The following is a 12,493-nucleotide window of genomic DNA, read 5'->3' on the forward strand; positions in this document are numbered from 1 at the left end:
AATTGCACCAATAGTCAAGGTGTGGTCTCACCTTGGAACAATACAGAGGCATTAAGACATCCTCCGTTTTATTTGCCATTCCCTTCCTTATAATTCTGTTTGCTTTTTTGATTGCCACAGCACACTGAGCCAATGATTTTAATGTATTATCCTCTATGACGCCTTGATCTCTTTCCTGGGTGTTAACGCCTAAGATAGAGCCTAACATTGTGTAACTAGAGCAAGGGTTATTTTTCCTTATATTACTCCTGGGGGAATTGTGTGCACAAAAATTGAAAATTCTGCAAACTTTATATTGGTCAAAATACAATTTACATGACAGTCTTTAAGTAATTACATTTTAAATTATTACAGAAAAAAGTTATTACTTAAAGTTGCAGAATTTTAAATATTTTGAGAAATTCACTGTAAGAGTGTCCCTTCCACACACACACACCCTCATACAGGCTCCCTTATTCTCTCGTACACACACATCCCCTCATACAGGGCCCTCTCTCTTGCATACACACCCACACAAGCTCCCTTTCTCTTTCACACATACATCCTCACACAGGCTACCTATGTCTCTCTCTCACGCAGCCCTTCACACAGGCTCTGTCTCACACATACACAATCCCTTCACACAGGCTAGCACCCTCACATACACACAATCCCTTTTTCACAACACACGAGCTCCCAATCTCTCACACACATACACACTCCTTCACAATCTCCTCATATAGGCTCCCTCTCTCTGAAACCCACACTCAAGCATCCTCCCACTCCCCCTCTTACCAACCAAGCTTTCTCTCGCCCTCCCCAACACCACCTCTCCTCATATAGGCTCCCTCTCTGAAACCCACACTCAAGCATCCCCCCACTCCCCCTCTTACCAACCAAGCTGTCTCTCACCCTCCCCCACACCTCCTCTCCTCTCTTACACACACATTCTCTCTCACTGGCATCCCCCTCCCCTCATATAGGCTCCCTCTGTCTGAAACCCACACTCAAGCATCCCCCCCACCCACCCTCTCTTACCCTTCCCTCCCCTCTCTAACCCACATTCTCTCTCACCGGCATGCCGCGGGTCGTGCTCCGTTCACGGCGAAGATGAAGGCCTGGCACGCTGTTCACGGCGAAAAGGGAAGGCCCCTGTGTGCCGCGAACGGCGCGCCAGGCCTTCATCTTCTCCGCGAACGGAGCAAGTCCCGCGGCACATGGTGGCCTTCCCTTTTCACTGCAAACAGAGCGCGCCGGGCCTTCATCTTCGCCGCGGATGTAGCGTGTACCGTGGGATGCTCTCCGCGGCGAAGATGAAGGCCCAGTGAAAAGGGAAGGCCCCCATGTACTGCGAACGATGCGCTGGGCCTTCATCTTCGCCGTGAATGGAGCGCAGCACACGGGAGCCTTCCCTTTTCTCCGCGAACGGCGCACCGGGCCTTCATCTTCGCCGCGAACAGAGCACGTGCTTCGGGACGTGCTCCATTCGCGGCATGCTGGGGTCTCCTCTGCTATTTTCTGCGCATTGGGGGAATTCTGCCCAAATTCTGCATTCCGCAATAGCGCAGAATTCCCCCAGGAGTATTATATGCATTTGTCCATGTTTAATTTCATCTGACATTTGGAAGCCCAATCTTCCATTCTCACAAGATCCATCACAATCCGCTTGAGATTTAACTACTCTGTATAATTTTGTGTCATCAGCAAATTTGATCACCTCACTCATCGTACCCCTTTCCAGATCATTTATATATATATTAAAACACACCGGTCCAAGTACAGATCCCTGAGGCACTCCACTGTTTACCTTTTCCCACTGTGAGAACCAACTATTTAATCTTACTCTCTGTTTCCTGTCATTTAACCAGCTTACAATCCACAAAAGGACATCGCCTCCTATCCCATGACTTTTTAGCATTCTTAGAAGCCTATCATGCGGGACTTTGTTGAACACCTTCTGAAAATCCAAATATACCACATCTACCAGTTCACCTTTGTCCACATGTTTATTCACCCCTTCAAAAAATTGTAGGAGATTTATGAGGCAAGACTTCCCTTGGGTAAATCCATGTAGGTTGTGTCCTATCCAACCATGTCTACCTAAATGTTTTGTGATTTTATTCTTTATAATAGTCTCCACGATTTTTCCCGGTCCTGAAGTCAGGCTCACTGGTCTATAGTTTCCCGGTTCACCAATGGGTCCCATTTTAACAATTGGGGTTATTACATTGGCCATCTTCCAATCTTCAGGTACATCAGATGATTTTAATGATAGGTTAAAATTATTTGAAAGAGGTCTGAAATTTCATTTTTTAGTTCTTTCAGAACCCTAGGGTGTATACCATCCGGTCCAGGTGATTTACTACTCTTCAGTTTGTCAGTCAGGCCTACCACATTTTCCAGGTTCACCGTGATTTGTTTCAGTTGATCTGAATCATCACTCATGAAAACCTTCTCCAGAATGGCATCTCTCCAACATCCTCTTCAGTAAACATTGAAGCAAAGTAATTGTTTAATCTTTCCACAATGGCCTTTTCTTCTCTAAGTTCCCCTTTAACCGCTTGATCATCAACAATCCAACCGACTCCCTCGCAGGCTTTCTGCTTTGGATATATTTTTTAAAGTATTTACTGCAAGTTTTTGCCTCTATGACGAACTTCTTTTCAAATTCTCTCTTAGCCTGTCTTATCAATGTCATACATTTAACTTGCCAATGCTTATTCTTTATCCTATTTTCTTCTGATGGATCCTTCTTCCAATTTTTGAATGAAGATCTTTTGGCTAAAATAGCCTCTTTCCTTCCACCTTTCTTAATGCATGGAATACATCTGGACTGTGCTTCTAGGACGGTATTATTTAACAATGTCCATGCCTGTTGCACACGTTTTACCTTTGTAGCTGCACCTTTCAGTTTTTAATCTAACTTTTGTTAGACGTGTGAACTCTACCGAGTATAACAATCAGTATGGCGACTCTGCAGAGTTGCCATACTGATTGTTACTCTGCAGAGTCGCCATACTGATTGTTATATTCGATAGAGTTCACACATCTCTCCTCCCTTCAGAAATCCTCCCGGAAGGAGTTGCCGATAAAACCCTTTGAATCTCATGCTTTTGAATTGAAATCCTCTGCGGGGCTCCATTACCTTCTTTACATACTCAGGTCACAGCATTCACAAGGGCTCCCGCCACAGCCCTTGTGGCGAAACACAGTCTGTGTCGGGGGACCGAAAGATTTATCTGCAAGCAATTGTTTAATAAAAGAAGGATATGTTGATCTAATAAATTCTCAAGTTTCAATCACTGAAAAATCTAAGATAAGGTTCCATGAACTTACATAGCGCTATACCACTCTTTATGGTTTACACCTAATCGTATACCACTCATCATCTCCACTTTTCATTAGCTGGTGCCCACATGTACCATGACCGCCGGCTCCTCCCCAGCACTGTCTAAAATCCTATCTGGATGACACATGAGGTCTGCCACCTTCGCACCAGGTAGGCATTTTACCAGGCGATCCTCATGCCCACCAGCCACCCAGCTGTTTACATTCCTAATAATCGAATCACCAACTATGAGGACTGACCTACCCCTTCCCTCCTAGGCAGTAGCCCTGGGAGACATATCCTCAATGCGAGAGGGCAGTGCACCACCTAGAGAGCAGGTCCTTGCTACAGGATCATTTCTTGCTGCACCAGGTTGATGCTCTCCAATCTTGAGACCTTCCTCCTCCAAGACAGCACCATGGCTGCCAGACTGGAGTTGGGACTTGGCTACTATGTCTCTGAAGGTCTCATCTATATATCTCTCTTTCTGCCTCAGTTCCTCCAGTTCTGCCACTCTAGCTTCCAGAGATCGGATTCATTCTCTGAGAGACAGGAGCTCTTTGCATCGGATACACACGTACAATTTCTCACCGACGGGTAAAAAATCATACATGTGACACTCAATGCAAAAGACTGGGAGGCCCCCCTCTTGTTGCTGGACTGCTGCCTTAATAGGTTATTCACCACATTTTATTTTTGCCAGTGGGAGAGGTAATTTTGCCTTTAGCAATCCCAGAGTGGGAACTGAATCCTGGCTTCTCTGGTTTAAGACCCATTGCTCTGACCACTAAGTTACGACTCCACTCCAATGAATACAACCATCCCTGTCACCATACCCGCCCCCCCCCCCCCACACACACACACCCCACCACTGCCAACCCCACACACTCACCCCACCATCTTTGCCTTGCCAATTCCCCACACACTATTGCTGCCAAACTCCCTCCCAAACACACAACTACCACCACTGTTATACCACTCCACACACACACACCACCGCTGCCACCATCCCGCACACACATAACCCATCATCACTACAACTGCCCCAAACCTCCTCACTCACACGTACACCACCACCTCCAGCCCCTCACACACACTACCGCCACCAAACCCAATACATACACACTACCACCAAATTCCCCCACACATACACACCAATGCCAAATCTCATAAGAACATAAGAAAATGCCATACTGGGTCAGACCAAGGGTCCATCAAGCCCAGCATCCTGTTTCCAACAGAGGCCAATCCAGGCCATAAGAACCTGGCAAGTACCCAAAAACTAAGTCTATTCCATGTAACCATTGCTAATGGCAGTGGCTATTCTCTAAGTGAACTTAATAGCAGGTAATGGACTTCTCCTCCAAGAACTTATCCAATCCTTTTTTAAACACAGCTATACTAACTGCACGAACCACATTCTCTGGCAACAAATTCCAGAGTTTAATTGTGCGTTGAGTAAAAAAGAACTTTCTCCGATTAGTTTTAAATGTGCCCCATGCTAACTTCATGGAGTGCCCCCTAGTCTTTCTACTATCCGAAAGAGTAAATAACCGATTCACATCTACCCGTTCTAGACCTCTCATGATTTTAAACACCTCTATCATATCCCCCCTCAGTTTTCTCTTCTCCAAGCTGAAAAGTCCTAACCTCTTTAGTCTTTCCTCATAGGGGAGTTGTTCCATTCCCCTTATCATCCCCTTATCATCCCCTTATCATCTCCCCACACACATCATCACCAATCCCCCCCACACACACCACTACCGCCAAACTCCCTCACATGCACACACACCACTGCCACCAAATCCCAAACAAACACACATACCATCACCAACCCCTTACACACATACTGCCACCAAACTCCCACATATACACATCACCACTTCCACCCCCACACACGTCACCACCGCGACCCCTGACACACATACATCACTACTGCCAAACCCCCTCAAACACAAGCACACCACTGCCAAACACCCCATGCACATCCCACCACTACCACTGCCAACTCCTCCTACACGCACACCCCACTACCACTGTCACCAAAACCCCCACACACACACCACCACTGCCAAACTCCCCTTCACACACCACTACTGCCAAACAACCCCCCAACATACACACACACACACACACACACACACACACACACACATCTTGCACACACCGCCACTACAACTTTGCCTCCATCTCCATAAGGGGTGAAGAGATAGCGGCAAGTTAAGACTGCAAGGGGAAAAGTGCTGCCAGCCATATATACACACATCCTACCTTGCCCTTTCACCCTATACCACATACATATCACTCCTACACTCCTACTGCACGCTCCCCCACTGGCGGGATTGGCGAGCGAAGTGAGCAAAGATGCAGTTCCCAGTAATATATAAACATAGAAGATGTTGGCAAATAAGCATCGCTTTGGTCCATACAATCTACCCATTTTTATCTGTCTTCATGGTTTTGACTTGTTCACTTCTGCTGGCAGTCTGTCCACTACCCTCTCACTAAGAATTATTTTCACACTTGAGCTAGCCTATTGGTTCAGCACCCTTGTGGGCCAAGTCAAGACTGGGAATGTGTTGGAGGAAGCATTTGCAATTCCTGGAGGAAGGAATCTCAGCCATCTCACAATGGCAACAACTACAGATTACACACATACCGAATTTCAGAAGGAGCCATGGTCACTGTCATTGTGCAACTATATTGGGGAGAGGAGAAGATATTGAAGATTCTAAAATCAGGAAAACAAAACCCATATAGTTTTGAATGAAGACTCACAGCCCAGTAGAGTCTGGTTCCGATTGAAATGGAAACTCAAAGGAGCAAACGGAAACTGTCAGGATAAACAACAAAAAAATAACTATTTTCTCACATTCTGAATATCCTATCATAGATGCAGTCTCTGTCGTAAGTACCAACTAATCTGGTGTCATCAGGGAAATTCCCTTCCTGAGATGGTCCACGAGTAACCACCAGTCCAACTGGGATCTCACCTTTAAGAGCAGGAGCAGCCTCACCATATAGTTCTGTTACTGTGAACTCCATCAGGAGAGCAAAGCATACTGAAGAGGGCGCATATGTGCCCTCGCACAGGGAACCACTTCTATGTGGCAGCCATCAACCCCAGGACCTGTAGATAAGACCACATGGTCGGACAAACAGAGTTCCTCAGGGATCGAACTCAAGGCATCATCATTTGGATCCAAGACTCTGGCAGAAACACTCTGCCCTGCCTTGTATCGAATTGAACCCCGAGATACTCTAGGGTCTGAGATGGCTGCAAATTTCTCTTGGCCAGATTCTCCACTCAGCCTGCAGGTGTTAAGAGTGCCGTCCGCGGCAGACCCACAGCACGGCCCCCTCACCTTTCTTCAGCAACTCCAGCTTCTGGTTCCTCCTCACTGGTGATGGTGGGCCGTCAGCTCCATCCTCGGGCCTCCCCCGGTGCCTCCGGCTCTGCCACAGTCCCCGTTCCTGCTTCCACTTCTCGTCGGGCCTCTCTGCGTGGCCCACGGAGAGACGCTGCTACTCGCGATGCACCCCTCCCTAGGCGCGTGCATCATTGATTCTTAAGTAGGGACCGCGGTGGGAACCTAGCCACAGCCCCGGATGATGACGTCAACCTAACTACAGTATTTAAGCTCAGGCTCCGCTCCCTAGCGTTGCCTTTGCAACAGGTCTCCTCGCTGGTCGAGTACTCGTTACTTCCTAGAGATTCGTCTCATCCCTGCGTTCCTGTTCCTCGTTGTTCCTGGTTCCTGTCTCTTCTTTCCTACCCTGCTTTTGCTTCGGATTGACTACACGGACTTTGACTTTGCTTTGCCCGACTTTGCCATTGATTATCTCCAGACCCAGATCTCTGCTTCGTCCGACTACGCTACTGCCCATCTCCAGACCCAGACCTCTGCTTAGTCCAACTACGCTACTGCCTATCTCCAGACCCAGACCTCTGCTTCGCCCAACTACGCATTGCTTATCTCCAGACCCAGACCTCTGCTTCGTCCGATTACGCTACTGCCTATCTCCAGACCCAGACCTCTGCTTCGCCCGACTACGAATTGCTTCTCTCCAGACTCAGACCTCTGCTTCGTCTGACTACGCATTGCCTATCTCCAGACCCAGACCTTTTCTTCATCCGACTACGCAGTGCCTATCTCCAGATCCAGAACTCCGCTTTGCCTGACTACGCTTTTGACCATCTCCGTGTTCAGACCTCTGCCATGCTTGACTATGCTCTTGACTATCTCCGTGATCAGACCTCAGCCTTGCTTGCCACTGCCTTCTGAATATCCCTATCATAGATGCAGTCTCTGTCGTAAGTACCAACACTCCTCGGGGTTGCTTCTGTCATTACTTCGGAGATTTGAATCGGGCTTCCCCGCTCCGCGGGACAGCCTAGTCATCACACCAGAGCCTCCTTCACTATGCAGCCCCGCCCCTCGGGACTGTCTCTGCGGCATACCTCCTGAACTTCCTGTCTTGCGCTCCCCCTCCTCGGGGCCTGCCTAGTGCTTCTCTCTCAGAGGTTCCTGCTCTGGCACTTGCATCTCCAGCTCAGCCTGTATACTGTGGGTTCCTTCTGAACTGTGTCACTCAGCCCACTCCTCGAGACCTCCGACAGAATTCTCTCTACAAGTTCCTGCTATCACATGGCTACGATGCGGGACACTGTTCTTCTACACACGACTACATCTCCTGCTGCACCTGACCTCGCCTCCCGATGGTGAGAACCTGTAGGGCTCCTCCCCACAGGTGGTATCAACCCTCACCTCGAGCCAAGGGCTCACGAAACCCACGAATCCTAACAGGATGTTTAAGAAGATAACAATAGTGTTCAGTAGTGTTGTCATGAGTGTTGTTTGATACTTCTAAAATAAAACATCTTTTTAGGCAACTGAAAAACTCTCTCAAAATACTATTTCTATGTTACTTCAACATTATTTTAGTGCAAAACAAATTTACAGTGATGGTGATAAATAGGTATGCAGTTGGCAGGGGCAAATATTGAAAACTCAATTTTTGTGCATGTAAATTGAAAAGCTACCGATATTGATCTCAATATTTCTATCTCTTTACAACTCTTAGTGTACACACCACTGTTACAATGTTGCACTTCCCGGCTGCGTTGGCCCCACGACGGGGCCCGCTTACCTGGAGTTACCCTTTACCAGTTCTGCCTCAAATTCCTGCTCTGTCCGACCCCGACCGCATCCTCCACAGGTGTCCCCGGCTCCCTCACGGCCTTCGGCATCGCAGCTCTCCTTGCGCTGGGGCTCAGCGTCCTCCTTGGCATTGGTCCTGCCCCCCTAGCGCACGTGCACACTGAGCCCAGCTTAATTTAAAGAGCCAAGCACGGGAAACCTCAGTCGGTGCCCGATTCTGATGTCACTCATGCAAGGTATATATACCTCAGCCTGGCCCCTAGCTCGGGGCCTTGGCAATCGGGTCATACACTCCGGTGTCTCTAGTTTGCCTTCCTGCATTCCAGTGTCTTGCTCCTGTGTTTCTTGTTCCAGTCTCTCTGTTCCAGCGTCTCCTGCTCCATCGTCTCTCCATTCCTGGTAGTACCCTTCGGACTGATCTCACATTAGTGACCTCTGCCTGTTCTCTGACTACTCTTTGATCGCTGCCTGCCCTGACCTCTGCCTGGAACTTACCGGGCTTTTTCATCTTCTCGGGCCGCTGCGACTGTGCAAGAAATTTGAAATCACTCTGAACCTGACTTCAGCTTATCACCCCCAGGCGAATGGCCAAGCTGAAAGAACAAACAGGTCCTTAAAAACCTTCTTATGTTCTTACATTAATGACCAGCAGGATAACTGGGCCAATCTATTACCCTGGGCTGAGTTAACCCACAATACTCATGTCGCCTCCGCAACTGATGCGTCACCATTCTCCATGGTATTCGGTCGCCAGACACGTCTGCCTCTACCAGTACCGCTCTCAGTGCCTTCTCCTGCAGCCCAGCCAACGGCCCAGACGATAAGACGTTTATGGAACCAAGTCAAGGAAAGGCTGGGCCAGGCCGCCGAGCAAGCTAAGCGCTCTACCGACACTCATCGTCGTACCACACCATTGTTCCGGCCAGGCCAGAAGGTCTGGCTAAGCACATCAGGCTGAGACTCCCTTCTCAGCGACTCGCCCCCAGGTTTATTGGACTGTTCCAATAATTTGACGCATTTGTGCTGTGACCTATAAACTATGACTCCCTGCATCCATGGGCGTCCTCCTCGGCATTGACCCTGCCCCCTAACGCACGTGCACGGAGCCCAGCGTATTTTAAAGAGCCAAGCACAGGAAGACCTCGGGCGGCACCTAATTCTGACGTCACTCATGCAAGGTATATATACCTCAGCCCGGCCCCTAGTTCGGGGCCTTGGCAATCGTGTCGTATACTCCGGTGTCTCTAGTTTGCCTTCCTGCATTCCAGTGTCTTGCTCCTGTGTCTCCTGTTCCAGTCTCTCTGTTCCAGCGCATCCTGTGTCTCCTGTTCCAGTGTCTCCTGCTCCTTCGTCTCTCCATTCCTGGTAGTACCCTTCGGACTGATCTCACGGTACTAACCTCTCCCTGTTCTCTGACTACTCTTTGATCGCTGCCTGCCCTGACCTCTGCCTGGAACTCTGACTACTCTTGATTGCTGCCTGACCTGACCTCTGCCTGGAACTCCGACTACTCTTGACTGCCACTTGGAACTTGACCTCCTGCTGACTTGACTATGCCCAGATTGATCTCTGTTACCGACCCTGCCTGGCTGAACATTCTGAACTATACTCTGGCCTTGGCTCTCGCTTTACACTCGGACACACTCTCTTCCAGCCTCCTGCAACCTCTGGACTTCCCTGTCTGGACACCAACCACGCACAGTTGTCATGGTGGGCACTCCCTTGAACTTTCTCTCTAGGAGACCCTGCAAGGCCCACCTAAGACCAGGCGGCCCGGGTAACCAAGGGCTCAACCTGAGGGAACCCCGGGTTGCTATTGGCGAAGCTGCAGCTAGCCTCTGTCTCCTCCTGTACTCCGCCTCCTGGTAGCAGGGGCTTTCTGGGTCCAACCGGAGGGCCGTACCAATCCTGCACCAGGCCAGTGGTCCACTCCCAGCACAACAAGGAAGACAATACATGCAATTCCGATACTCTTGTCCCAAGGAACTTAAAATCTCAGTTTCTTGACAACAGTGTTAACTTGCTCAAGGTCACTGAGTGAAGCTCTATTCCATAGCTACTCTATTATGCTTCCAGTCTCAAGATTCATGAAAAGCACTGATAACTGCAGTGCTTTGAAATCAGATGTTATCTACACAAAGCAATTTAATATAAAGAAAAGCATTAGGAGTTTACATTAAAGAAAAATTCAGAGAAATTTCTCTGCGGGGTTTTTTAAGTGGCAAGAAGTCAAATTCCTGTTAATATACATGTAGCACAGCACCTCACCTCTTGGGCCTCATGTGCTCGCAGTTGTTCCATTAAGATCTTGCGCCGTCTTTTTTCCCGTTGCTCTCGTGCTACAATGTCTTCTTCCAAACGTTTCTGAATATTTCTTATGTATTCATCAGTTGTGTCTGGTTTTAACAAAGTTGTGGTCATCATTGAAGTCACTGTGCTAATTCCCTCTGACTGGATACTTCTGAAAATCAAATTGTTAAAACCTGATTTCATTCTTTTCACTTTTAAGAAGTAAATCCTTTCTGTGTTTTTTTTAATTGTAGAAATTATTTGTTAAAGTGGAAGTTTAAGCAGAATGAAATCTGTCAAGACCACCACTAAGTCACATACTTTATGAAAAAGTCTATCTGTGTTATGCATACGATGAAGAATTTAGTACCTCCAAGCAACAGTCATAGCTATAGCTAAATGCTCTTTAACAAGTGACCAGAAACAAGAAGTAGAGCTTTTCAGATCAGTGAAGCTTTGCCTCAGCATGGGATGAATTTTCAAAGAGTTATGCGAGGGCTGTGTGTGTGTGTAAAAGTATCATAAACATGCATAAGTGATTGCCATTATGCAGTGCCCTTCGTCAGGAACTCCATAATATCTTGGATTATAAACTTTTTTGGAAAAAATTAAAAACTCATTTCACCCAGCATTTTCTTAATTTTACTCAAACTCCCACTGCTTTTTAATATGTACTGACATTTGTTTGTTTTGGTATATTCTAGTTCTGTCTTCTGTTTATGATATGTCTATGTTTATGATGTAAGCCACTTAGCAAGGCTGGTCCAACATAAGCGGAATATTAAAAAAAATTCTAATAAATAAATAATAAATAAAGGAAAATCGGTTCTTACCTGCTAATTTTCATTCCTGTAATACCACAGATCAGTCCAGACAAGTGGGTTTATTCATCCCTACCAGCAGATGGAGGCAGAGAACAAAACTTTGAGGTACTGCTACATAACCGAGCATGCCACCTGCAGTCCCTCAGTTTTGACCTGTACCCAAGCCAAGATTATATAGAATCTACACCCCCCTCCCCCCAGACAAACCGGAAAAAGCCCTGGGGTTGAACCCCCCTGAACTGGAGTACCTACTCAAACTGCAAGGCCTCAAAATGCCCTGCCAACTAGGGAAACTAAAAATAACTTAACTATTGCAGTGGTAATATCCAAACAATACTGCACATCTGAGTACCAGGAAGGTCAGTCTTTTGGTAACAATACTAGAGCGGGCCTCCAGAGTGATCTGTGGTATTACAGGAATGAAAATTAACAGGTAAGAACCAATTTTCCTTTCCTGAACATACCCAGATCAGTCCAGACATGTGGGATGTGACAAAGCAACCCTAAACCAGGCAGGAAACCGAAAGACCCGCTCTCAAAACACTTTCACCAAATCCCGCATCCTCAGGCACCCGAACATCCAAACGGTAATGCCTGGTGAAAGTTTGCAGGGAGGACCACACCGCAGCCCTACATATTTCCTGTGGAGACACCAACTTTCACTCAGCCCAAGAGGTCGCCTATGCTCTAGTAAAAATGTGCTTTAAGGCCACTGGGGACCACATGACTCTTAGCAATATAGGGCGCAGAAATAGCCTCTTTCAACCATCGGGCCAAAGTAGCTTTCGATGCCTTGTCTCCTTTCTTCGTTCCACCGAACAACACAAAAAGATGGTCTGACCTTCGGAAAGAATTGGTGACTTTTAAGTACCGCAAGAGTGCACGTCGAATACCCAAAAGGTGAAGATCTC

The 12,493-nt window shown here is 47.6% G+C and overlaps 1 protein-coding gene across 3 annotated transcripts in view; it reads right to left on the reverse strand.

Annotated features, from left to right (window-relative positions):
- The window catches only part of SPEF2 (sperm flagellar 2), a 310,148-nt gene that overhangs the window by 239,210 nt on the left and 58,445 nt on the right, over window positions 1-12,493 (reverse strand). For all 3 annotated transcript variants that reach the window (XM_029578899.1, XM_029578907.1, XM_029578916.1), the window contains exon 7: window positions 10,738-10,930. In XM_029578899.1, the coding sequence (XP_029434759.1) occupies window positions 10,738-10,930 (193 nt within the window). The remainder of the gene's footprint in view (window positions 1-10,737; window positions 10,931-12,493) is intronic.

This window comes from Rhinatrema bivittatum, chromosome 1, assembly GCF_901001135.1.
Source record: "Rhinatrema bivittatum chromosome 1, aRhiBiv1.1, whole genome shotgun sequence".
NCBI lineage: Eukaryota > Metazoa > Chordata > Amphibia > Gymnophiona > Rhinatrematidae > Rhinatrema > Rhinatrema bivittatum.